We start from the raw sequence: 27532 nt of genomic DNA, 5'->3' as shown, positions 1-27532 counted from the left end.
TTCTTACCCTACTCCATAATCCCAGAAACCATGAAAAGTATCCACCTAATTAAAAAAAAAATCCAGGCTTCAAGGTGAGACACTTTCACGTTTGCCTTAGTATAATACCATAATTAACCAAATAAAGCTAAAAACCAGTAGCCATCGATTTGCGAATTATTTACACCATGGGTAAGTAGAGTGAATGATCAACGTTAGCTAATTACGTAACATTTTCGAATTTCCCTCCAGGAAGTCACATGTGCCATTTGGTTCAATCACAGGCAAAACGTGTCTTCCCATTTTTCTTGGCGGTAGCGTTAGTTTTAGCAAGGCTGTGGTTTTAGGCTCCGAAAATTAATAATAATCTCCTTGTATAAAATACGAACTGCCAGCTATCTCAATAGATTAGGAATTAGATAAAATGTTATAAGATCTTAAGAAATTTGTTTCGGTACGTCAGATTTGACCTCCAAAAGCTTTTTAGCAAAGTCTTCCGATTAGCTTTGCATAACACATCTTGTGTTCTTACGCCATTTCATTTGCAAAGTTTAAAGTAGAAATATGGGTATAATTAAGCTCTATCAGTGTCCTGCATTAAGTATAGGAGTAATTAACAAGAAATTGAAAGAACTACAGAGTTTGTTGCAAGGATGTAGAGTTAAGGCTTTAAGAACCGAGTATTGCAACTATGTTGAATCGATAGAAAAATTATCAAAAGACGCTATCAACAAGTTAATTTGGATCCTTTCATCGAGTTTTAATGATCAAGTGGTAGAAGAAACAACTTTTCCAGAGGGAAATAACCAGACCATTGTAATAGAAATTGGACCAAGGTATATTAAAATAAACTGTTGGAAAGGTTATATATCGAAAAGTTAAATTAATCTTGATTTTATTTAGATTAAATTTTTCTACCGCATTTTCTACTAATGCTGTTTCGATATGTTTGAGCGTTGGTTTGAAGACCGTCAAAAGATTTGAACGTTCTGTGCGTTATTTTATAGAAGTTGAAGTAGAAAGCCAAACCTTCCTTAAAAATATTAAAAAACAGGTATCAATTAACTTTTCAAAAGTCAATTTGGTTCTTTTTTTAAGTTTGTTTGAATTAGTTGGTTGAAGCACTGCATGATCGTATGACCGAATGTCAATACACTACTGACATTAAAACCTTTGATTTGCAAGAAACTCCCAAACTATGGACTGAAATTGATTTACTTCGCGGTGGGAGAAAGGCTTTAGAAGATGTTAGCCAAGAATTAGGTATTTTTGTATTAATTTTGTATTCTTCGTTAAACTTCGATTTATCTTTCTGTTTTATTCCTTAGGCTTAGCATTTGACGATTGGGATTTGGACTTTTATACTGATATGTTTTCTAATAAATTAAAAAGAAATCCAACCACTGTAGAATGTTTTGACCTTGCTCAATCAAACAGCGAACATAGCCGTCATTGGTTTTTCAAAGGAAGACTACTTATAGATGGAGAAGAAATTAAAGAATCCCTTTTTGATATGATAGTTGATACTCAAAACACTAGTAATCAGAATAACGTAATAAAATTCTCAGACAATAGCAGGTATAAATACTTTATTTAGTTCTTTAACAGTTTCATTATATCCAAATCATTTTTTACAGCGCAATAAGAGGGTACAATATTCAGTTCTTGAAACCATCGGAAACGTGTTTTGCTAGTCCTTTATTTTTGACACAAGAGAGTAGAGACATTATATTTACAGCTGAAACTCATAATTTTCCAACAGGTTAATAAGAAAGCTAATATTTTATGGCTTTAAAACTAATCTTTTTTTCTAGGCGTTGCTCCATTCAGCGGAGCGACAACTGGCACTGGTGGACGAATACGCGATGTTCAAGCTGCGGGTAGAGGAGCCCACGTTATTGCTGGAACTGCTGCTTACAGTTTTGGAAATTTAAATATACCCGGATACAATTTACCCTGGGAAGATGGTACTTTAGAATACCCCAGTAATTTTGCCAAACCATTAGCCATTGCGGTTGAAGCGAGTAATGGAGCGTCTGATTATGGAAATAAGTTTGGGGAGCCAGTTTTAGCAGGCTTTGCCCGTTCATTTGGTATGAAACTGTCTAATGGAGAAAGAAGAGAGTGGATCAAACCAATTATGTTTTCTGGCGGTATTGGGAGCATTGCTAGTGATCAGATTAAGAAATTTCAGCCAGAGAAAGGTGTGTTTTTTAGTTACTATTATCAAAAGTTAATAATATTCTTTCATAAGTGCAACACTTTCTACACATCAAATTACAAAAGTTTTATAGAGTGGGCTCTACAAAACTTTTGTCTCTCTCCATATTTAGCTTAATTGCCCTTTTGCATCTGTCAATGTCTTTGATAGCTCCTCACCAGAGGGTGAGTTTTGTTTCTTTGATGATGTCACAATATGACTAGCTTTCAGTTAAATATTTACTTAAAGGGACTGGCAATTGGTGGGCACTGTAACCATTGATATGATGTAGGGAGGGGGAGATTGTAGAAGGGGGTTAGCAAAATGAAAAGTTTTAGATTTATCAGTAATGTTCCACGTTTCTTGTTTGGCTACTTATCGTTACACTTGATGTGGTTATCGTCACGTGGCCACGTTAAATTTTAATAATGGAAGAAAATATTAATAATAATGAGATGCCTAATTCTGATAAACGTAAAGTTCCCCAGAGCAACAGGATGAGAGTAAGCTTATTTGTTAGGATCATATGATATATTTCAACCATTATTACGTTAATTTAACAGGGAAAGAATATCCTCACATAAAACAGTCTCACAACAGCTAAAAACTTCAGAAAATGATCAGTGAAAGTAAAATAATGAATATATGAATGTTCCGTGCCTAACTTATCTTTATTATAGATTAGTAAAGAAAAGGAGTTTAGTAAGTTTACTTCTTTTTGTGTTCCCCATGACGCACACATAAAGAAGTTCCCTCTGCCATCAATACCCCCTTTCTTCCCTGCCCCTTCAATGTCATCATAATGACGTTTTTCAAATTCAAAAAGATTAATCTGTTGCTAGTCCTTTTAAGATCAAGTTATTGACATGTTGTTATTATTCAGCATTATTAAGTTTCAATATTTTTCTATGTAATTTTGCTGAATAGGAATGCTTGTGGTTAAAATTGGTGGCCCTGTTTATCGTATTGGAGTCGGTGGTGGTTCGGCTTCATCAGTCCACGTACAAGGAGATCAAGAAGCTGAACTTGATTTTGGTGCAGTACAAAGAGGGGATGCCGAAATGGAGCAAAAATTGAATAGAGTGATTCGTGCTTGTTTGGAACGTAAAGACGGAAACATTATTTGTAGCATTCACGACCAAGGAGCTGGTGGAAATGGTAATAAATTTATCATTTGTCAGGGTTGGCAAAAATTGGCTTTTTTAAAAATTAATAATCCAGTATGTTTAAAATCGGGTGTATTTTGTGGCTTAAACTGGTTAAAACCATTAATAAAAAATTGCTTATATCTAGCCCTCATTGCTCAAATTGCCCGATTTCAAAATTAAGTTTTTGCGAGTGACAGTACCTTTACATTGTGAGGTATAGCAGACTTATTTACCTGCTTTTATACCCTAACATGGTCGCATATTTTCACGCGCACAATGAATTTGAAGATCTCCATTGCTTATATCTAGCTCTCATTACTTGCGACAAAAAGTGAAGGTTAAGTTTTAGTTTTTTCAATATTTCTAATTTCTCAATTTTTTTTAAAAAAGTGGTTTTATCCGTGGATTTTATTTGGTTAAATCAGCTTTACACCAAGGTGGTTTAACACCAGTCTGGCTGGCTCTTGCCAACCCTGTCATTTGTGCTGTGTTTAAGCTAACTCGCTTTTTTTCTTAGGGAATGTGCTGAAAGAATTAGTTGAACCAGCTGGTGCAGTCATACATACTACCCAATTTCAATTGGGAGACCCAACTATTAGCACATTAGAATTATGGGGAGCCGAATATCAAGAAAGTGACGCAATTTTACTTTCTAGTAAGCATAAGTCCGAGTTGGAGGCTATTTCAGCCAGAGAAAAGTGCCCAGTTAACTTTGTTGGAAATGTGACTGGGGATGGTAAAGTTGTTCTGAAAGAATCTGACAACAATAACGTCAGGCATCCATTTGATATGGAACTTTCCTACGTTCTGGGTTCCATGCCTCGGAAAGTAAGATAAAAAAACTGACAAATTTACAAATCAATATTGATATGTTTAATGGGACTTTTTCTTTTAGCTTTTTGACATGTCAGCGTATAAACCCGCCGTTGAACAATTAAATCTCCCTAATGGTTTAACAGTTTTATCTTGTTTGGAGAGGGTTTTACGTCTTCCATCGGTTGCTAGTAAAAGATATCTTACAAACAAAGTAATAATTTTGAACTTTTAGTACATTTTATTCATTCAGCAACTAATTATATTTCCATCAGGTTGATAGGAGTGTTACTGGTCTTGTAGCCCAACAACAATGTGTGGGACCTTTGCATACTCCTCTTTCAGATGTTGCGGTTATTGCCTTATCACATTTTGATACTGTAGGCTATTATTTAAAAGAAAAATTACAAGCGTAATGAATTTGATGAAATTTTAGGTTGGTTCAGCTACTAGTATTGGTGAACAGCCCATTAAAGGGTTGATTGATCCTGAAGCCGGAGCTAGAATGTCTGTTGCAGAAGCCATTACAAATTTGATGTTTGCCAAAATTAGCTCGTTGAAGGATGTCAAGTGCAGTGGAAATTGGATGTGGGCTGCTAAGTTACCTGGTGAAGGCGCCGCTCTTGTCTTAGCGTGCAAGGCTATGTGCAAAGTAATGGGACAGTTGGGAATTGCTATTGATGGAGGAAAAGATTCTTTGAGCATGGCAGCTCGAGTTGGCTCAGAAACTGTCAAAGCGCCAGGTGGCCAAATTTATCTAATGATCATCAAGGCTGATATAATTCTATCAGATAATTATGTAAATTTTTTTATTTTAAGGCGCTATTGTTATATCAACGTATGCGCCATGTCCTGATATTAGATGCGTTGTTACACCTGACCTTAAGATACCTAATAAAAAGGGTAAGATTGTCATTTGGCTGGTTTTTATGTATCTTGAAAACCAATACCTTTATTTTAGGTCAATTAATACATGTTGACTTATCAAATGGCAAAACAAGACTTGGTGGCTCTGCTCTGAGCCAGTGCTACAACCAGTTAGGAAGTGACGTATCTGATCTCGACCAACCAGAACTCTTAGCTAAAGGATTTGAAATAACACAACAGCTGATTGAAGGTATCTTTTACTGTATCTTCACTTAAAAGTCTAATAATCTAAACCTAATATTGTATTACAGAATCAAAAATCAGTTCTGGTCACGATGTAAGTGATGGCGGATTGATAACTTGTGTGTTAGAAATGGCATTTGCGGGAAATGCTGGAATATCAGTTGATATAAAACATTCCTCAAATGACTCCATAGGAGTCCTGTTTTCGGAAGAAGTAGGTTGGGTACTAGAAGTTGCTCAAAAAGATGTGGACTATGTCTCACAAAAATATTGTTCATCTAACATTCCATGCTCAGTAATTGGAACTAGTATGGGTTTTGCCCAAGATGCTAAGGTAATGTTAATCGTTGGAATTTATTTTTGCACAGGGAGCTCCCAGCGATCTTAGAATTCCTAAATTCTTAGATAGACCTACAAAATCCTATAATTTAATTTTTTTATCCTATTTTTTTTCTTTTAGTATATTGTTAATATACATAGCAGACAAAACTCCTATAAATTAAAAAAAATGTATACTATGAATCTCTTTAAATTTTGGGATTTGTATACTACATTACAATTATTTTTGGGGCCAGTTAGCAGAACCAAATAACCATGTGATTTCTTTTTTAATTAGATTGAAGTGCTCTTAAATGGCCAAAAGGTTTTGAGTGAATTGATGGTTGATTTAAGAGAAATTTGGGAGGAAACAAGTTATCAGTTGGAATTACATCAAAGTAACCCAGATTGTGCCACAAATGAATGGAAAGGCCTAAGAAACAGGACAGCGCCTCCTTACAAGCTTTCATTCCAACCAACATTACCCAAACAAGTTCAAATGTGTAAGATATGCTAGTTGAAAATTAACAAATACTATGATAAAACTAAATAACTCTTTAACCACTAGCGCCAATCAGAGTTGCGGTCATAAGAGAGGAAGGAACGAATGGAGACAGAGAAATGATTTCTGCCCTGTCAATGGCAGGATTTCAAGTTTGGGATGTAACAATGACTGATTTACAAACAAGGAAAGCAACACTAGACAATTTTAGAGGGGTTGTTTTTCCAGGTGGTTTTAGTTTTGCTGATGTCCTTGGCTCTGCTAAAGGTACCTGAAACAATTCACTTTTTATCTACAAATTCCCATTTTTAACTTTAATAATTTTTTAGGGTGGGCTGCTACGTTTTTATTTGATGAATCTCTACGCAACCAACTGTTCAATTTCAAACAACGTAAAAATACCTTTAGTCTTGGTATTTGTAATGGGTGTCAATTGATGGCCCTGTTAGGTTGGGTTTCTCCATTAAATGAAGATTCAGGTACATTTATAAGTCACTGATTTCCATTAATAGTTCAAATCTTATAAAAGTTTCAATTTAGGCATATCTAGTCAGCCGGGTGTCGTTCTAAGTCATAATCAATCTGAAAGATTCGAGTCTAGGTTTTCAACTGTTAGAATTGAAAAATGCAACTCTATTATGTTGGCAGACATGCAAGATACAATTATCGGAGTTTGGGTAGCTCATGGAGAAGGTATATCTTGAAATTTAGTTATTGACAGTTTTAAGTTTTCAAGTGTGTAAAAAAACACATTTAATGTCTATGTCTAAACTTTACAGGCAGATTTAATTTTAAGAGCAAACATTTGCTAGAGCAAGCGATTAGCAAGAATTTGGTTGCCCTTTCGTATATTGATGATAATGGCAAAGCTACTGAAGAGTATCCTATGAATCCTAATGGCAGTAGCGAAGGAATAGCGGCCCTTTGTTCCGCTGATGGTCGTCATTTAGCCATGATGCCACATCCAGAACGATGTGTTCTACCATGGCAGTGGGCATGGATGCCTGAAGCTTGGAGGCAAACAGTAACAGTGTCACCGTGGCTGCAAATGTTTTTTAACGCGTTTAACTGGTGCCAAGATTGAAAATGTCACTGCTATCATACAATTATTCTCAAAAATGTTATATAATGGAAAGAAATTTTAATTGGGTAAAAAAATTTTCTTGGTACCTGAATAATTTTTTTTACAAATTTTTATACATGTGACATTTTCTAATAGTTATTTTTGATTAAATTTTTTCAATAAAACTTATTTACAGACATTTTGTACATATAACTTATTTGGAAAAGAGTATAGCAATAATATGAAACAGATGCTTCAAAATAAGTATCGCTATTTTTTTTGTCGATTAACAATAGTGTCTTTTGAAAGTTGTAAAAGCCTAAGTTAAAGGGAAGTGGGGAAAATTTGGTTACAAGATAGAATTTGTAAATATCCAACTTCTTACCACATTAATATGCAATAACTATAATTGTCCAATTAAATCTTAGCGATTCCAGTACATACATCGATTTACCATAGACATTGCCAATACTGGTATAAAAACGTTTCTCAAACCACCTTACTTTGGACTTTTCCGATTATTTTTTTAATTTTGTACTTGATCCTTCTATTACTATACAAAAAACACGCATTTGAATTCGAAGACCAGACTTATTACGCTATTATCTATAAAATACTTCAAAAGTGTTATCAAAAAATGTTACTATAATATTTGAATATATCAAATGCAACATTTGGAAAATTGTAATTTGCAAAAAATGCCACGGTGATTTGAGAAAACTTTGTTATTTACTACAGCGCGGAAGCTCCAAAACTACACGAGTTCTATACATAATCCTGCCACATTTAAGGCATTTATTGGACTTTAAGAAAATCAAAAAGGAAGGGTTGATTTTTCTTTTGGTATTTGGGATAATTTTGAATATCCCAAATGACTCAAATGGAATAATTTAAAGTCTTAATACTGATTCTACCGTGTTAATTATAATCTTTAAAAACAAAGAAATCAAATTCCTTTATTACTTAAAGGTAATTGTTAATTAAAAAATTAAACAGTAATAGGAGGTTTCGCTTCCTTATTGACCACGTAGAATCTATATTTGTTTCCGAAAAGACCCCAAATGACCGCTGTATTTTCAATGACTATGTTGAAAGGTACTGTGCATAAGGCACCAATCAAACGCAAAACAAATTTTATAGGTCCCAAACGGTAGAAACTGAATGATTTGATAACTCCAAAAACGTACATGTAAATATTGACAGCTCCCACGAAAGCGCATAAAATGGTTATGGGTTGCCAGCATGGGATGGGAAACAAGCCAGCTAATATTATGTTTGAAGTACTGAGAGGTACGGTTATCCATGAATACAGTGAAATACTCAGCAAAATTTTGGTAGATAGTGGGATTTTGGGGCTGTGTACGACTAGATATATGCCTTGAATCCAACGTTTTCTTTGCTGGACAAAATCCCAAATTGTAAAAGGTGATTTTTCCCACATTTCACCTTCGATGAAGTCAAAAGAGTAGCCTTCACTGGAAGCAACCATACTAAAATAGCAATCTTCCGCAATAGATCCGTCAATTCCATGATCAAAGGATACTTTTCTTTCAGCGCCAGCTTGCGTCACTACGTAGGAACCTTTCCAGCCAAAAATTGGGCGGTGAAACTTGCGAAACTGGAATCTCAGCTTACCCATGTCATCTGCTACTCGGAAACTATCTGCTAGAGTAGTCAGCCAATTTACAACACCTTCATTGGCATAAGTAATTAGACCTTGTCCAAACTGATGCTGCCCATTAAAGGCAAAGTTTAGGATTCCTCTAGCTGAATTTTCAGTCACAATCGTTTCTTCATCTAAATGAACAATCCAGTCATTGTCGTTGAGTAGGTTAACGTCATCTTCAAGGCAATATTGCAGGGCTCTAGCTTTAAATAACGCCCCCGTTTTAGTACGGTAACTTGTTGGTACAACCACTTCTCTGATTCTAGCGTGTTTCGGGAGATTCAGAGGTTTGTCAGACACGACTTCCATCATGAAGTTTTCAAGTCCTACATCTATACAGGTATTCATATTTCGAGTCACATTATTTTTGACCAAGTCAGGATAATCACCTCTAGTAACAGTACGTATGCAAATAAAGGGAGCTAGCAGCGGAGAGCCTTTTAGAGTAACTTTATCGGGAAAAGCGTTGTAAATAATCAAGCCCATAAAGTTAAAAATTGTCTGAGGTAGAGCTAAAAATGTTAGAATCCTAAATGCGTAAAGTAAAAATGTTCCTAAGTATCCGTAGCTGCTAATTGCATCCACATCCTCGTACGAAAACTTCCACAAATGAATGCCTCCAGTAAAAACTTCCATTACAATTATCAGGGTAAAAAATAGCACGCAATGAGTTATATGTTTTCCTTGACTGCTCAACATTGTGGTGCTGTGGTGGTAGTAGTTTATTGCTTTGTGAAATTATGAACGAGTAGAATCTAAATAAAAACGAAGATAAAATAAGCTATTTTATCGCCATAATAAAATTATCCTAAACATCTATCAATTTCTAGGTCACGAACTTGATTGAAATCTTAAGAGATTCAATTATAGGGAAGTAACGACCTTATAAAATAAGCCTTTGCCACCTACTAGACAAAAAATACGAAATAAAAAGTAAATTAATTACCGAATAATTATTAATGGGAATAATTATTTTACTTGAAGGTTGGTGATTCTTAACTTTAATTTAAAATAGGGAAGTAAAAGTTAAAATAACACTTCATTGACTAAATGACTGCCCGCATCCACTCCGTTCATCGTACTATTTTTACAACGCGAACGCCGCTGGTCGTAGATTAGCCGACCGGAAAATGATTAAACTCTTATTACGAAATAGTTTGTAGTTCCGGTGGTCATGAAAATGGGGAGGGGCGTAACTTTATTTTTCGTCGAGTACGTATGTACGTAAACAAGCTGATTTAAAGGAATCGGCTTATGCATTTTTTTGGGCTCAATATATTTAACTATTTTAAATATTTAATTATTTTGGTAAAGTTGATACTGCAGGTTGGGGATTTGATTCATAATGAAAATGATCAATTCCGATATTATTAACATTTATGGTAGAAACACAAAAATACTATTTATAATACTTAAGGTGGATAAACCATAAAACAATATAATATAAAATGTGGTTTCTTTAATCTTTTCACCTGTTCTCGAACTAATTGGTTATCAAGCATTAGTACAATTGTCGTAGCAAAAAATTTATTCTTAAGACGAAATTTATAGGACCCCCTATTTTGTGAAAATGTCATGAACAAGCGAAAAGTACCCAAATGGAATCGGAGTAAAATGACGTCATAGGGTAACTCTTTTTAGCCTACTCCAAAATCCCAGAACAAGCGAAAAGTACCCAAATAGAATCGGAGTAAAATGACGTCATAGGGTTACTCTTTTTAGCCTACTCCAAAATCCCAGAACAAGCGAAAAGTACACAAATAGAATCGGAGTAAAATGACGTCATAGGGTTACTCTTTTTAGCCTACTCCAAAATCCCAGAACAAGCGAAAAGTACCCAAATAGAATCGGAGTAAAATGACGTCATAGGGTTACTCTTTTTAGCCTACTCCAAAATCCCAGAACAAGCGAAAAGTACCCAAATAGAATCGGAGTAAAATGACGTCATAGGGTAACTCTTTTTAGCCTACTCCAAAATCCCAGAACAAGCGAAAAGTGCCCAAATAGAATCGGAGTAAAATGACGTCATAGGGTTACTCTTTTTAGCCTACTCCAAAATCCCAGAACAAGCGAAAAGTACCCAAATAGAATCGGAGTAAAATGACGTCATAGGGTAACTCTTTTTAGCCTACTCCAAAATCCCAGAACAAGCGAAAAGTGCCCAAATAGAATCGGAGTAAAATGACGTCATAGGGTTACTCTTTTTAGCCTACTCCAAAATCCCAGAACAAGCGAAAAGTACACAAATAGAATCGGAGTAAAATGACGTCATAGGGTTACTCTTTTTAGCCTACTCCAAAATCCCAGAACAAGCGAAAAGTACCCAAATAGAATCGGAGTAAAATGACGTCATAGGGTTACTCTTTTTAGCCTACTCCAAAATCCCAGAACAAGCGAAAAGTACCCAAATAGAATCGGAGTAAAATGACGTCATAGGGTTACTCTTTTTAGCCTACTCCAAAATCCCAGAACAAGCGAAAAGTACCCAAATAGAATCGGAGTAAAATGACGTCATAGGATTATTCTTCTTATCCTACTCCGAAACTTTAGGAAATCTTGTCACTACAAACCTAACTATTCGCAAAAGTAAATAGACACAAACAGAAAGTCTTGGATTCGAGTCGTTTCGTACCTTCCCCAATGGATTCCTTCTAATCTGAGATGCAAACCCCTAGTTTCCGCCACCCCAAAAGAGCCATCCAATCAAAACGTTTAAAAAAATTCGAAATTTTCGGCGGGAATTTGTGAAATTAGCCCCTCCGATACTAGCGCTCCTGGCTGGACAAAGTGTAACCTCTTCAGGTTGTCTGCTTTTTACACACAATCCTAAGGATTTGTGTGTATTAGTCTCACGTACAGTGTAGCCGTTGCCGATGCCGCCGATGCCGCCGATGACGCCGTGTCACGCATACCTCTTCAACGGTTAGGGCTAGAAGAGTCAATGATATCTCGTTCGAATGTACAAACATCGCCATTGATAGCCTTTCATAAAGTTTTCAAATCGGAGCCCGAGAAGTTGGGCATTTGCCCAATTTACTATTTTCGGTGATTTCCTTTATGTGGTAGATATTTTCTTTAAAATTAAGTCCGATAACGTTAAAAAAAATATTATTGGATAGGTTAGGATTCACTTGAAATACAACTTCGGTTATATCAGTAAATATTAAATTTAAGTATAGTTTTCGGGGTTATTTACCGGACCCCAATGTTCGTGGTTTTATATTTCCGCCTGAAAGTCGACATAACGTTCCTTAATTTAAGTCCGATTTTCATGAAAGTTATATTTTTGAATAGCTGTGGTTTACACTTAACCTAGAATTGCAAATACGTTCCTTAAATTTAATTCTAAGTAAGGTTTTTTGGGCAGCGTATACGGACCCCCGCAATTTCCAACATTGTAAATCCGCGTGTTTATAGAGGTCTACGCGCCCGTTTCCCTCTGGCGTCTTTCAAGGCCGTTCAGAGTTAGCCGCACTTTCAACGTATGAGCAGATGTAACAATTAAGTATGACACTGATCGGCCTAGTCTTCGGCGTATGACCAGAAGTAACAAATAAGTGTGATCAAAAGTAACTAATAAATGTGATCAGAAGTAACTAATAAGTTACTAGAAAAAATAAGTGTGATCAGAAGTAACTAATATGTCACTAGAAGAAATAAGTGTGACACTCAACGGCTGACTAGTAGTAACAAATAAGTGTGATCAGAAGTAAAAAATAAAAGTGACACTGATCGAAGAAATTTTCGATGCTTTCCAAGTATGACTAGAAGTAACAAATAAGTGTAAATATGTTTATATGTGTGACCGTGGATATATTTTGCTTGCGATACCGGCGTTGCAGGTTGCTGTGAATAGCTCAAACAAACTTAACACATTAGAAGGATTGTGTGTATTCCGACCGTCGTACGTCTTGTTTTTATTCTATTTTGATTCTACGTAAGAGGATTCGCGATGCCGCGTAAAAAAACTGCAGCTCATCTGCTATTAATGCCTAAAAACCAAGCAAATCAGTGTAATTTTTACATTAAGGAATTGTTTATCGTCGGAGTACAAATCGAGTTTGTTAAAAGTAATGGGAAACATAGTGATATTTTAAAACAAAGTGAACCGTTAGACTTAGGCCTTGGCTTAGAGACGGTATCAATATTTTTCTTTTAATAAATCAAATTGTGATAGTATACCTTGAATAATTTCCTCCATACTTCCATTGTCTATCATGTATTGCATGGCCTCTTTTCTATTTCCAAGTTGATCAAGTTTAAAAACAAGACGTACGACGGTCAGAATACACACAATCCTTCTAATGTGTTAAGTTTGTTTGAGCTATTCACAGCAACCTGCAACGCCGGTATCGCAAGCAAAATATATCCACGGTCACACATATAAACATATTTACACTTATTTGTTACTTCTAGTCATACTTTGAAAGCATCGAAAATTTCTTCGATCAGTGTCACTTTTATTTTTTACTTCTGATCACACTTATTTGTTACTACTTAGTCAGCCGTTGAGTGTCAAACTTGTTTCTTCTAGTGACTTATTAGTTACTTCTGATCACACTTATTTTTTCTAGTAACTTATTAGTTACTTTTGATCACATTTATTAGTTACTTTTGATCACACTTATTTGTTACTTCTGGTCATACGCCGAAGACTAGGCCGATCAGTGTCATACTTAATTGTTACTTCTGCTCATACGTTGAAAGTGCGGCCCACTCTGAACGGCCTTGAAAAACGCCAGAGGGAAACGGGCGCGTAGACCTCTATAAACACGCGGATTTACAATGTTGGAAATTGCGGGGGTCCGTATACGCTGCCCAAAAAACCTTACTTAGAATTAAATTTAAGGAACGTATTTGCAATTCTAGGTTAAGTGTAAACCACAGCTATTCAAAAATATAACTTTCATGAAAATCGGACTTAAATTAAGGAACGTTATGTCGACTTTCAGGCGGAAATATAAAACCACGAACATTGGGGTCCGGTAAATAACCCCGAAAACTATACTTAAATTTAATATTTACTGATATAACCGAAGTTGTATTTCAAGTGAATCCTAACCTATCCAATAATATTTTTTTTAACGTTATCGGACTTAATTTTAAAGAAAATATCTACCACATAAAGGAAATCACCGAAAATAGTAAATTGGGCAAATGCCCAACTTCTTGGGCTCCGATTTGAAAACTTTATGAATGGCGATGTTTGTACATTCGAACGAGATATCATTGACTCTTCTAGCCCTAACCGTTGAAGAGGTATGCGTGACACGGCGTCATCGGCGGCATCGGCGGCATCGGCAACGGCTACACTGTACGTGAGACTAATACACACAAATCCTTAGGATTGTGTGTAAAAATCGTCTGTAGCGTAATTTCTCATTAAATCTAAAAGTTTAGCTGAACTTGAACTTTCCATGTTGGCACAAACTTTCTTTCTATCGCGGAAAACGACGTTTCTGAAACCGGATTTCGCATGTACCTCGCGCAATACCCAAATTTGTAGCGATACGCGAGGGGGGTCGGCACCGCCAAGAAGGGATAAAGTAGTTTCTCAGTTTTGATGGCGCTGGCCTTGGTGAGAATCCAAGACTTTCTATTTACTTTTGCTATTCGCAAGGACGGAACTGGAACAAATTATCTACCTATCGTGGCCCTATTAGTAACATAATTACAATAAGTATGACACTTCCCATTGTTTTAACGCTAATTTCCTGACCTTTTTTTCGTTAGTAACACTTTCGCCCAGCAGTCGGCGTTCGGATAAGAATTAATCACTTTATCTTTTTTATCCACAACCGACGATTATCCAAAAAATAAAATTATTTTTTGCATGTTAAATCCCTTTCTATCCATGGATAATATCTATAAATAAACAGTTAACCGCAATTTTTATGGTTAATCGATATTTTGGCAGTTAATTTATCTGTTTTGCCGACCTTTAGCCCAGCTCAGACTTGGACTTGCAACCAAACTGAGTTGCATATTATCGTCCTTGATAGTAGTATGATCTAGGAGCAACAAACACCAGGAGAACGCATCTAGCCTTTAAACACGCTAACGCAGTGTTGTGTACAAATTTCATTGGACGAACCTTAATGCCGAACGTTTTACGGGACGGGGGGAGACAATTTCCGAACTTTCCCCTTCCGACGACAGCAGGCGCTAAAGCGTCTAACCAATGAAAACTTTACACAAGAAAATACACGACTTTTGGTGGGTTGCGTTCTCCTTGTGTGGGGTGCTGTGTTTGTTGTTCCTAGGTAGTAAATTTCGGTTTGCGTATATCTAGACACTAGGGGACTCTGTACTGAATTAAACGTTGTTTGCGCAATAGCTCTTAAAATCAGATCGATGAGATGCTGTGCTAATTTTCATAATTATGGTTATGATGTTACTCATGCCAGCACCAATACAACATCTCCAAATTCGACTTTTGATCGGATGACCGTGACTTTAAAAGGGGAATTCTTTATACTTGGTCTGCACTCGATTTTGAGCTACACTTTTGCTGGGACTAACTGTAAGACGTTTGTAGCGGGTTAGGGTAAGCGAATAGTTTTGACCTACTGATGACGAAATCCGATTATCCTCTTTAGTTTCTCACTTTTAAGGAGTAGAAAGTGTAGTCTAGTGTATGTATCTACCTTCTAAGTAAGTTATAGTATCTTTGGAAATCAAGTAAGGCTTATCATAGGTAACATAATAACTCAAGTGTGCCAGAAAGAACGTTTTCTCAATGAGACCTTGTTGCAAGGATATGACGTAATTGACGTCACTTCCCAGTCGATGACGGTTTTATCGTCTGGCGGGGAGGGAAGGAAGTTAAAACCAGTTTTACGCGACTAAAGTCCGTATTTTCTTTGGTGGCTGTGAAACAAGGTCTCATTTAAATTTTTAATACAGAGATGTTAAACAGAGGCACACTTATGAGTAATTATGTTACATATGGGCTTATTGAAAACTGATACTCTTTCAACAGTGAAAATAAAGTTTACTTTGTCAAAATAACCAAGAGTTATTGAATCGGAACATACAATTCATTTCATATGTAACATAATAATAATAATCAGCTAACCCACTCATAAGTATGCCAAAAAAGCATGAAACCCTGTTCACAGAATATGATGTAAATTACGTCACTTACAACTGCGTGACGAAAAACGCGTCCTCAACTCTATAGACGGGAAACAAAAGTTAGTGAGAATTTCTCGCGCATTTCTAACTTTAACAATCTATAGTACTATTATGGTAACCAATACACTCTTTTTAGAAGTCGGCCATTTCTATTACAGGCCTAATTTAAAATAGTACAGGCAAGGGCGCCTGCACGTGCTCATCAGCTCGAGACGTCGCGTGCACTTGACCGCGTGAAGCGGCCTTGCATGCACTTTTTGAAATCAGACCTGTAATAAAATGGCAGCTCTCACAAATAAGGATATAAAAGAGTGTATAGCGCAAAGATTATAAGAATTTTTGCATTTTTGGATCCCCTTATTGTATAATCAGTATGAAACAAGGTCTCATTGCCATTTTTTCTTTGGAAGTTATGAGTTTCATTTTACTAAACTTCCGATTACGTAATCACTACGCGACCAACTATAATTAACCGAAACTACTCACAAGGAGACGACCCGAGGTGTTACACACCGTTTTTGTTCAAACTCGATCCGTTGATCTGTCGAAATCGGTTTTTGGCCGATCTCGGAGTACTAGCTCGAGAGCGGGAAATGGAACACGCGAAACTTGATCGGAGGAGATCCGAGCACGCAAATGGAACTTAAAATGTTGATCAGAGCAATCAAGAACGCTCGAGATCAGTCAAATGGAAAACGCAATTAGCATAAGTAACATAATAACAATAAGTATGACACTTCCTATTGCTTTCATGCTAATTTATAACCAAACCTTTTTTCGGAACTGATACTCTCTTCAAGCTGTGACTTGGACTCGCGACTTACTGTTTTGGATGATTACTTTTTGATAATAATTTAAGCCTAATATCGGAGAGCACGTTCTGGAGTCGCGAGGGGCTTTGGCTTTGTTTTGAAGCCCGCGTGCGAATCCCGCGTGATAGAACAAACATGAGCTCGTGGCACCGAGAAAAACTTTCTTAATTTTTATCATTTTAGCCTAATATTCCGTCTATCTATCGGGAACCAGATATTTCGGCGGAAGTCTCGCGTATTTTAGACACTAGAGGGGTCTGTGTTGAGAAAACATCTTGATTACGCAATAACTATGAAAATCAGTTTGGTTGTAAATCTCGTTAATTGTCATACTTATAACTATTATGTTACTTATGCTATTAGCGAATGGGATTTTGAAAACCCTCCGAATTCCACGCGCCTTCTATCTTTAAAATGTAAAGTTTAGCTCGTGCCTCGAAAACACGTGATTTCGTTTCCGTAATAACCTTCTCAATAGCACAAGGAGTATTTTAATATTTTGTTTTGGGGTTCACTTATTGCAGGTCTCATTTAAATTTTATCTATGGAGTAATTATGAGTAGTTATGTTACTTATGGTCGTAGTCATACGTCGTACGGTCGTAAGGCCCGCTTTGAAAAGGCCGCCATGACATTATTTCACGTCACAGATCACGAGACAAAACGCCAGACAATCCTGAGAAATAATCACGTGACCGCCTGTCCATTTGCGCCTTAATGTCATTATCATGCCAACGAACGAGCTACGAATTATGAATGAATGAATGAATTTTATTTACCCAGAAGATCCCTTTTAAATCAGGGAGGAGCAAAGGCTCGCAGGTACAAAATGGTATTACGGAAACAACAATAAGAAACGTTGATATAATAGGTTTCGAGTTAATATAAAAAAAGGTGTTATCTTTTCCTAGCTAAAGGGGAAGACATACCTGCAGGCGGAGAATATCGTCTGTGAACCACGAAATCAGAGGCTATAGTTGATCTGGTGTTATTCCTTGGAAAAATGTAACTTCGCAGGATTTCGTCGATTTTCCAAAATCCTTTTCCGTAAAACTTCGCGCCCATTGAAAACTTCCTTGGGCCTGCGAAGATACAAGTTTCATTTTTATGGCTTAGATTTACGATTTTTCTCGTAAGAGATGTATTTTAAACGTCTTGTGATAGAAAAAAAAGGCACAGACAAGGCTACAAGCTTCATGTCTGACTTATCGCATTATGTTACTTATGATAAAGTAAAGTTTTTCATATTAGATGATGTAAAAAAAACTCCGCTTTTCCAGAAATCGCTACCAAAAAGTAAATGACGTTATACTCAAACGTTTAAATGTACGTGCGTTTACAAGATTTAGTTTATGGATCAGTTATTTGGTAAGTGCCCATTTTTAATTTTATATCATTTCATTCAACTTATAATGACTAAACTTAAGGTTTTTTTTTTAAAAAGGAAAAATTATGTGACCAGAACTTGCAAGGAGCTTGATAATGATCACGGAATTGGTCACAGCACTATACTAAAATTACGTTTAAAAATAAAATTGTAATCCCTGACTTTTTAGGCCTAGAATTTGTCACAGCACTATACTAAAATTACTTTTGGAGATAAAATTGTAATCCCTGACTTTTTAGGCCTAGTTTAAATTCCCTGATAGGCGGGAAGTGACGCGTGGAAAAAAGGCATTATTTCGGAGTTTCGGACATTGGCAAAAGGGAGCAATATTTGATCGAGCCTTGATCTTAGAAATAAAAGTCAAATGTATAGTCAAAGGCTAAAAACACTTTTATTAACTTAAAGTGTATTAATGTGTAAATGTTTCGACGATTTTTATAGTTAGATTATGTCATCATGATATACTAATGGAGGATAAGGGGATTACAATGTTTGTAGGAAATATCCAAAATACAATGACCACTTTTATTAGTTTTCACCTGACTAGCCGGAGCTTCGTTAAAAGTTTTAAAATTATATTTTCATTACACGCAACATGAACAAATAAAATGCAACGTAAAAACTAAAAACAAAAACAAATGGCGTCATCAGTTCTGATGTAGGTAATTATGGAGGTTTTCGCGTCTTCCTTTCGGTTGGCATTATTGAAAAAATGATGGTATGATCGGTTTGATGTTTTTAAGACGCGGAGGTGGTGTTCAGTTTATGGCAGTCGGTTGTTGTTTCTTCGAATGAAATCTGACATCGTGTTCGCGTCTTTGACTGGGTGAAATGAAACCGCGCCCGCATTGAGTGCACTGATGGGGGTATTGTTTCGTATGAACGCATATGACGTGAGCTTTGAGCGAACTGGCTTGCGTGAAGCTTTTGAAACAAATGGAGCAGGTGTAAGGACGCTCTTTCGTGTGTACCCGCATGTGACAGATGAGTGTGTTTCGGAGGGTGAAACATTTCCCGCAGTCCATACATTTGAGGGGACGCAGGTTCGTGTGCGTCTTCAGGTGAGAGTCCAAATTGCGTTGGCTAACGAAGATTTTGCTGCATCGGGGACAGGGGAAATAGCGGCCGTCGCCCGGGTCCATCACCCGTTTAGTTTTTGATTTCCGAGGTTCCGTTTGGCCGCCGGGACCGGTCACGTGGTTCGCTCGCGAAGTCGACGGCCCGTGATTGGTTCGCGGCGTCGACGCCCCGTGATTAGGCCGAGATGATGGCGCTTGTTGTTGCTGCTGCTGCTGCTGGTTTTGTTGGACCTGAGCTTGTTGGTGAGGCGGGGGCGCCGCCGTCACCGCTGCCGCTGCAGCCGCCGCCGCCGCGGCCGAAATGGCCGTGTTCGGAAGCGCCGGCTCCCGCGTCGGATCCGGGCTCGGTCTGCAGTCTTGCATCTCTCTCGAATTAAGGTTACACGGAGACGAGTGGTGGTTAGGCGTCCGTATCGGTAACCTCGGAGGTTTAATGTCGACATTGCTGGAAAAAATATATACATTTTTCCCAATTAATTAGGCGCGCTTCCTATAATTTGTTTGCTCGCGGCGTTCCGCTCCGTGGGTTATCGTCGGAGGAGGGGGCCTGAAGGTACCGTTAGGTTGAACGTAACTAGCGTACGCGCGCCCGCCCCGTTGTTTTCCCCGCTATACGAGGACGCCTATACAGACGCCATGATACGTAAACTTTCAAAATCCTATAAAAAGTTGGCGCTACGATATATCGGAGATGACATCCTATACAAAATTTGGTAAATAACCGGAAGAGTCAAGAGCGCGCTAACGTGTTTAAAAAAGATGCCGCGCAACGCGCATAAAAATAGAACGCTATTCCCTATATTTATTTTTTTTCGTCTCTCCCCTGTCCCCGATATAATATAACGGCGAAGAAGCCCTGCACAAAACGGGAAAAGAGAAAGGGAAGAACCCCATTATTGGAGGAGCTATATTCGTAGATCATACTAGGCCTACCTTGTAGGCCTATATCGACGCGCTGCATCTTGTGGAAAACTGGAAACGTCCGGTTGACGATGATCCATGAATATTCCAGCGCTGGGCGGGTAGTTTTGCAAATGACTAAATAAGCCGCTCGACATTTTGTTAAAATGTTCGAGATTCATCTTTAAATTATTGTCAAAAAAAGTACAGTTTGGCCCGTCAGTATTAAAAGAAACATAGCACCTCGGGCGCGCCCTCTACCCAAACGTCCAGGTACTATTTTTGGCAATTTTTCGACTCTAGCGCCACTGGTTTAAGCATCTCAAACTAACTTGCGCGGGAAAACGTGTGCTTTAAATTTTGTTTTGACGGGACGCCCACCAATATGCGATTGCGTAATATTTTTGTTACTTTCATACTCCGCACGGCAATCGACAGCGGCTCGTGACGGTATGTTTCGCGTGACGTGTTCTATGACGAATAGACGATTTTAACTTTTAGTTTTCTTTTAGTACAAAAATACTACTTGTAATTTAAACGTAGAAACAAATTTTAAAAATTGAAAGTATTAATGGCCATGAACCAGTTTATCGAATTTAATATTAGTTTTTACGTGAAAAAGTTTTCCGAAAATTATATAACCGTTCTTGAGGAAGATATTTCCCAAGTAGTTAAGAAATGTGGCATTACTGTACAAAAGCGAAACGTTTTGAAAAGCGGTGAGGAGTTAATGCATTCAGTTTCACTGAGAGAGAAGTTGTTGTATCAAATAGAATATGTTGGTGTATACGCTACTTTGCAATCAGTGTCAGAAGCCTATGACAGTATTCAACAAAACTGGAACAGTTACGCAACTCTTGTATTTAAGGAATCCCACTACAGACCCTGGTTAAATTTTCGAACTGACAATGCCTTTATTAAAAAATTTGAAATTGCGCATAAAAATATTGGTTTGGTGTATATGAACATTGGAACTCTGGTGTCACATAGTCATTTTGTAAGTCACTGCAAAAAGGAATACATTGAAGCAGATTTTTTCCACGATTCTAAGAAAATTGTTATTGCGAACCAGATGGAAGTTAAATATACTTCTATAAAGCATATTCTAGTCAATGGGAACCAGTGGATTATCCATTTATTGCACCCACCAATTTGCTATCGCTCTAGGGAGAAGAATAAATTCAGGGTACCGTATTTGGCAGAGTTTCATTCGTCTGTATTGGGTCGTTGTAACGCACTACTTTTGGTCTTCACTGATAGGCATAAGGAAAATATTTCCTACAATATCCTGTCGAGATTGCATTTTTGCTGCAGAAACTTGGGTATTCTAATAAACTACGTTAATGTTGAAATAACCCACAAAGATATGCCTTTGAATGTTACAAAGGTGAATTTTAGATTATTTGAAGTAAATTATTTGGTGGAAGCCTTATTAAGGAGAAGTTTCGTTCCTGAATTGCAAAATTTTATAGATTTTAAAAAATCTGTTCTTAAATTGAAATCAAAGAATCTGGAATTATTGAAAGAGGCTCTCAAAGAACTCATCTATCTCTATGATTTTGGATTTATTTTCAATTTTAACTCCGCTTTGGTGCTGACTTTTAATGATTTGGAGATAAGAAAGAAAAATATCAGCGTATCGGAAATTATTCCAGAAAAAACCAAACTGGTTCGTAGAGCTATGATAACACCGACAAAAATTGTACTTTTTCCACCAGAGTTAATAATTACAAACAGAATTGTAAGAAAATTTTCCATTGACTCGTCAATAAGAATTTCATTTCGAGATGATGATTCTACGAAACTTTGCCCCATTAGTGGAAATATCAATTGCAAAGATGTTATTAAAGACACCGTTAACTCTATTAAAGATGGTATAAACATTAGTGGTAGAAAATTTGAATTTCTGGCGTGGTCAAATTCGCAAATTCGTGATCATGGACTATGGATGTATGCAAAAGATAATGATGGAAATACAGCGTCGGATATTAGAAAATGGATGGGGGATTTTTCAAAAATAAGATGTGTGGCTAAGTTTGCAGCCAGGATGGGCCAATGCTTTTCTCAAACTGAAGAAACTGTAACTTTAAAATTGGACGAAGGAAGAGTCTCAGTGGAAGAAGATATTGAAGGACCAGAAATAGACCCTGAAAGCAAAAAACCTTATTGCTTTTCAGATGGAATTGGTCGTATTTCCGAAAAATTAGCTGAGAAGGCATGTCCACACGTTCTTTGTAAAGTTTAACTATCATTTCCAATATGAAATAACTCATGCAGGTGTGCGAAAAGCTGAAGGTTGTAAAAACACGGAGTGCCTATCAAATTCGCTACTCAGGTTTCAAGGGAATGCTAGCTGTTGATCCACATTTAGAAGATTATGATATTGTCTTTCGTGACAGCATGAACAAATTTGAATGTACGAGTTCTCAAATATTGGAAATTGTCAAAATTGCCCAAGCAGGTAATAAATAATTTTTTTTTTGTATTTTTGTCTTAGCATTTGACTTTTAATGTCCATTTTTCTAGGTCCTGTTCATTTAAATCGTCCATTGATCACTATTCTGGATCAATTAGGAGTCAAACATGAGGTTTTTCTTAAAATACAAAATGAAGCTATACAAAACTATACAGAAATGTTTTTGGACGATGAAAAAGCCTGTTCTTACCTGTCCATGCATAATAATCTAATTAATGTTAATTTTAACGATTTCATTTCGTGCGGACTATGCCCTACTATGGAACCTTTTTTCCGAAACCTGCTCTTAAATGGACATAGGTTTGATATGTGTTAGTATAATCTTATATTTAATTTGGAAGATAAACGAAGGTTTTTGGAAAGGAGTTTCTTACTATTTACAGCTCAAATAATGAAAAAAGCCAGGATACCAATTCCACCAGAAGATGGCAGAAACATGTTTGGGGTTTTAGATGAATCTGGTACGATACCTGGATACTGATTAAATATAAGCTGATCAAGTTAATAATTATGCTCCACAGGTATTTTAGAGTATGGACAAATTTTTGTACAGTACACAACGTATCTTGTAGGCCAAGACACTAACATTGAAAAGAAAATTGTAACTGGTAACAATAATAATGAAATTAATATTTTTTTACATTTTGGGAAAATATTTTTTCAAATTTCTTTAAAGGTAAACTGATTGTTACAAAAAATCCCTGTTACCAATTGGGCGATGTTAGAGTTCTGGTTGCAGTCGATGTACCAGAGCTTCATCACCATGTAGATTGTATTGTCTTTCCTCGAAAGGGAAAACGACCTCATCCGAATGAAATGTCTGGTACAAATCTCAAAATTAAATTAATTTAATGAATTAATTGATGATATTTTCTTATTGTTTTAGGCTCTGATTTAGATGGAGATGAATACACTGTAATTTGGAAACATGATCTGCTCTTCAGTGGTAATAAAAGAGCGAGACATTGCCCAGTGCCTGAAAAAAATGAAATTAACAGACCCGTTCAGGTGTTTATCTTTTTACGGTCAATTTAGTCTTAAAACCCCTCTTTTGTATTACATTTACCCATTGTCACCCTATCTTTTTGTTATTTATTTGCATCAGTAATCATACTGGGATCCCCGAGTTTTCAACCCCGACCTAACTTTTACTTTTAAATAGTCTTCTGCCGAAGCAACTACTCTCATCCCTTTTGCAGTTAGAAAACAAATCGCTTAAACATAAAAATTCCAAAAACAATGCGACCCAACACAACCCCGACTCAAATGTCACCCCGTATGATCACTAAATTGCATTATTAGGGTAATGACTGTTTTTTGGTATAAGATTTGTCCGTAACACATGGAAATGCTTCCCTTTCATGTTTTATTTCTTACTAATGATTTATATAACGAATATAATTTTGGTGGTTTGCTATTTTCAGATAAGCGACTTGTTTGAGTTCTTCTCAAATTTTATCATGAATGATCGCATTGGAGTTTTGGCCAATTCTCATTTGGCTGCTGCTGATAGAGTGGGCTTGCACAATGGGCTGTGCAATAATATTGCCAGGAACTGCAGCATTGCGGTGGATTTTGCTAAAAGTGGGGTTTCCAAAGAGTCTGAAGAATTATTTTTCAACGTGAGATTTTATCCTGACTTTATGCAGAAATGGGATAAAATAACTTATAGATCAAATAGAGCCCTGGGAAAACTTTACAGAAGTTGCCGAATTTGTGCGAAACTCAATCCAAAAACGCCTGGCTATTACGAGAATATTAAGGTACATTTTGCTAAGTCTGCTATATTTTTCACTAAGATAAAATGTGGAGGTTACATTGAGCTCTGAATATTTTTAGGTCAATCCACTCCTGAATGTTCCTGGTTGGGAAAAGTACAAAACAAGTGCTATAGAGTCACGAGACAAATACAATAGCTTCTTAGAATCAATCTTATCCGGCTATGGTGTAGTCAGTGAGAGTGAGGCCATGACTGGTCTCTATTCCAGAATCCATGGTCGTTTCAGTAGTAAAAATTCGAGAAACGAGATCGAAGAATTGGTAAAGATTTTAATCAAGAGTCTTTGGAAACAGTTTAAAGAAGATTTTTTCGGCGAATTTTACGAGGGACAAGATAGTTGTGATAATGAGACATTTGAAGAACAACATAAGAAAGCATCGGCGTGGTATAATGTAACCTACAGTCAAGAAAACCCAAAATATCTAAGTTTTCCTTGGGTGGTGTCGGAGCTTTTGTTGCAAATTATATTACTTAACCGTCCTACATGTACCATTAACAATGGTGAAGATTTCCTAGAACCGCCAATTTATACTGAATTAGAATGTAGTATTGACCAAGAACTGGAAAAAAATCCAAATTTTTACGCTACTTATCAAAATTGTCCAAATCCAAATTTTTTTAAAGCTAGATTTTTGATTGAAAAGTGGTTGAAGTACAATTATTTCGATTATTCTAAAATTTTGAAATTGTTTGATTCGACTATTGATACTAGTCTTAATTACAACAATTCAATCCGTTATGTCTTAGATTTCTTCAAATACATAATTAACTTGAGTTTGCAAGATAATAATATTATCATTGACACCCTTAAAGTTCAAAATCTTGAGCATCTAATAACCATTAAAGTCATATTAGATCTTGGCAAAAAAGCTTTAATAACAAATGGAAAAATTGCAATTAATAAAGATTTTGCATCATTTGGTTTGTCAAGAAATCAAAGCCAACCTGAAATGGTTGAGATGACCAAAACCATTACAGATGGTGTCATAGAAAAAAGCAGTCTTACTAAATTGATAGAACTACTTAGACAGCATTCAAATGTTGAACGTATTGTTGGAAGGCCAGAAAATGGGGGAATTGTACTCAGTGCCATAGGTCTTTTCAGTGATATCCAAAATTTAGAAGAGATGCTTCAGAATGGTTCTGAAGGTTTAAAAAAAGCTTTGGAATCCCCCAGATCTAATCATTCTGAAATTTTTTCCCCTGGTGAATTATAAATTTTAAAGTATTTTTAGTTTAAAAGAATGTAAAAAAAATGTTAAATTGCTATCTTTATTAAATTCAGTTTCATATTTTTTTCATATTATATACACTAGTTTTTTCTACTTTTTCTTAAGAATTACCTAAATTATAATAAAATAATATAATTTCTATTGACACCTTGCTGGTTTAGACGCCTGTGAAGGAAATATTCCTCCGTGGTTAATAGGCTCAATGAAGCAAATCATACAACTTTTATAAACTATAAACTAAAATGTAAATCTCATTAAATTAATTTTTATTGTGTTATATTGGCAAGGCAACTATATACAGGGTGTCTACTAAAATAAGAACCAGGGCGAATATCTCCAAAACAGTTTTAGGTACGAATTTTAAATTTTTAGGTCGCATAGAGTGTGTAGGGGGAAACCTTTGAAAATTTCGATGACCTTGAACCATGTCTTCAAGGTCATCCAAAAACTATCTCGAGAACCGTATCCAAGGATTCTATATCGCCAGGGAGTAATATTTCCGAGCGGCAAGTTATTTATTATATAGTGCTTGTTGAAATAATTGAAACTTTTCACCTGTCAAGCCTTATTATGTCAAAAAGGCTATTTGGTTAAAAGGGAACGCCATGGGTAACGCTTGTTGCTGCCGTGAAGGTGAAAATTTAAATTAGTTTAACAAGCACTATATAAACATTGATTTACAGGTCCTGGTTCTCGGAAATATTACTTCTTGGCGATTTCCTTGGAGGATGATTTATTGAAGCGTCTTTTAGAAAAGTGTTCCCCGTCACGTTTTGGGTCTAAATAGCGTAGACCCAATAGTATTCGACCAATAGGAAGTCTAGAAAAATTTACCAAAATCACAAAGGTCGTAAAAGGGAAAATTGCAAGAAAGCGCTAATAACTCCAAAACAAGTCGCTAGACAATCTCATCATGGTGGGAGATTTTATTGTTCGGAAAATTGTATGACCTTGAACCATGTCTTCAAGGTCATACTAAAATTATCTCGAGAACTATTAGGTTTAAAGCAAAATTTCCGATAAGAAAGCTATTCTATGTCACATTACCATTAACTTTCTAATTGGCATTTCTGCTCTAATTCGTACCTAAAATTGTTTTGGAGATATTCGCCCTGGTCCATATTTTAGTGGACACAGTGGTGTAGTCGGGCCAGGGGGCCTATTCTGGGGGGCAATTCTGTAACAAATCGACTGGGAATTCGATCTCGATACCCTATACCATGTCGAAATCGACTTCGACAATTTGCATTGATTTATGTTTATTCGAAATCTTTACCGAATACAGTTCGTCGAGATCTCGAAGTTCGAAATCTAGTTTTCGATCGAAATCCTATTTTCTATTGAAAACTAGATTTCAAACTTCGAGATCTCGACGAATGGTATTCAGTAAAGATTTCGAATAAGCATAAGTCAATGTAAATTGTCGAAGTCGATCTCGAGATCGAATTCCCATTAGATTTTTCACAGAATCGCCCCCCAGGGCACCGCCCCGCCTTAGTTTTTCCATTTTGCCAGGGCGCGCCTTGCTTCTATTTCGTAAATCATTTTTCTCGAATAAAGGGTGTGTGAATTTATTATAAATTTTGCCCCCATGAAAATACTATAACATCGTTACCTAGGTACGGCAGAGGTGGGCAAAAATAGTGAGCACTCGTTTTTGAAAATCCTGCAGTAATGAGCGAGCGCTTCAAATTCGAATTCCAGCTGCTCTTGTTCAGCGAGAGGGCTAAATTGAGCAGCCTCTGGGCAAGCGCCGAATAGTTCGCTCCGGCGTTGATGGCTGACGGCGCGCTGAGGGAGATTCCCCCCTCAACGGGTTAGTTCCCTCACTTTTAAGCGCTCACCGCGCGCTGAGCGAGATCTCCCGATCTTCGGAATAGCCCCCTCACTTTTAAGCGACGCGTTAGTACCCTCAGTAGAAAGCGCTGACG

General features: G+C 36.7%; 4 protein-coding genes across 5 annotated transcripts; 2 read left to right on the top strand and 2 right to left on the bottom strand.

Moving 5' to 3' along the window:
• The first annotated feature begins 439 nt into the window (after nucleotides 1–439).
• Nucleotides 440–7154, top strand: Pfas (phosphoribosylformylglycinamidine synthase). The gene is made up of 19 exons (XM_090175824.1): nucleotides 440–815; nucleotides 883–1033; nucleotides 1092–1242; nucleotides 1308–1557; nucleotides 1617–1741; nucleotides 1794–2183; nucleotides 3107–3337; nucleotides 3845–4155; nucleotides 4223–4354; nucleotides 4416–4520; nucleotides 4577–4883; nucleotides 4960–5043; nucleotides 5102–5257; nucleotides 5319–5584; nucleotides 5867–6071; nucleotides 6137–6337; nucleotides 6400–6549; nucleotides 6611–6763; nucleotides 6850–7154. Exons 1-19 carry the CDS (start codon nucleotides 544–546, stop codon nucleotides 7152–7154), a joined length of 3945 nt encoding a protein of 1314 aa, XP_090031950.1. The 5' UTR covers nucleotides 440–543.
• On the bottom strand, nucleotides 6834–9928 carry egh (beta-1,4-mannosyltransferase egh). The gene is made up of 2 exons (XM_090175825.1): nucleotides 9746–9928; nucleotides 6834–9554 (listed from the first exon to the last, which is right to left on the bottom strand). The coding sequence occupies exon 2, from the start codon at nucleotides 9496–9498 to the stop codon at nucleotides 8122–8124; it is 1377 nt and encodes a 458-aa protein (XP_090031951.1). The 5' UTR covers nucleotides 9499–9554; nucleotides 9746–9928; the 3' UTR covers nucleotides 6834–8121.
• Nucleotides 9929–18528: 8600 nt separating this feature from the next.
• On the bottom strand, nucleotides 18529–20365 carry LOC149943981 (uncharacterized). The gene is made up of 2 exons (XM_090174694.1): nucleotides 20147–20365; nucleotides 18529–19658 (listed from the first exon to the last, which is right to left on the bottom strand). The coding sequence occupies exons 1-2, from the start codon at nucleotides 20293–20295 to the stop codon at nucleotides 18893–18895; spliced, it is 915 nt and encodes a 304-aa protein (XP_090030820.1). The 5' UTR covers nucleotides 20296–20365; the 3' UTR covers nucleotides 18529–18892.
• A 163-nt stretch (nucleotides 20366–20528) lies between these two features.
• LOC149943980 (uncharacterized) lies at nucleotides 20529–25611 on the top strand. 2 transcript variants are annotated; one of them, XM_090175353.1, is made up of 9 exons: nucleotides 20529–22328; nucleotides 22391–22574; nucleotides 22640–22900; nucleotides 22973–23050; nucleotides 23111–23197; nucleotides 23266–23412; nucleotides 23488–23597; nucleotides 24014–24352; nucleotides 24429–25611. In XM_090175353.1, the coding sequence occupies exons 1-9, from the start codon at nucleotides 20685–20687 to the stop codon at nucleotides 25584–25586; spliced, it is 4008 nt and encodes a 1335-aa protein (XP_090031479.1). In that variant the 5' UTR covers nucleotides 20529–20684; the 3' UTR covers nucleotides 25587–25611. The 2 variants fall into 2 exon arrangements, with proteins under 2 accessions (XP_090031479.1, XP_090031478.1); XM_090175352.1 differs by having other exon boundaries at nucleotides 20530–22328; nucleotides 23476–23597.
• Nucleotides 25612–27532: the final 1921 nt, after the last annotated feature.

This window comes from Leiobunum rupestre, chromosome 5 (genome assembly GCF_980474605.1).
Source record: "Leiobunum rupestre chromosome 5, qqLeiRupe1.1.hap1, whole genome shotgun sequence".
Lineage (NCBI taxonomy): Eukaryota > Metazoa > Arthropoda > Arachnida > Opiliones > Sclerosomatidae > Leiobunum > Leiobunum rupestre.
Note: the sequence above shows the minus strand (reverse complement) of the source record. Positions and strands in the feature narration are given on the sequence as shown.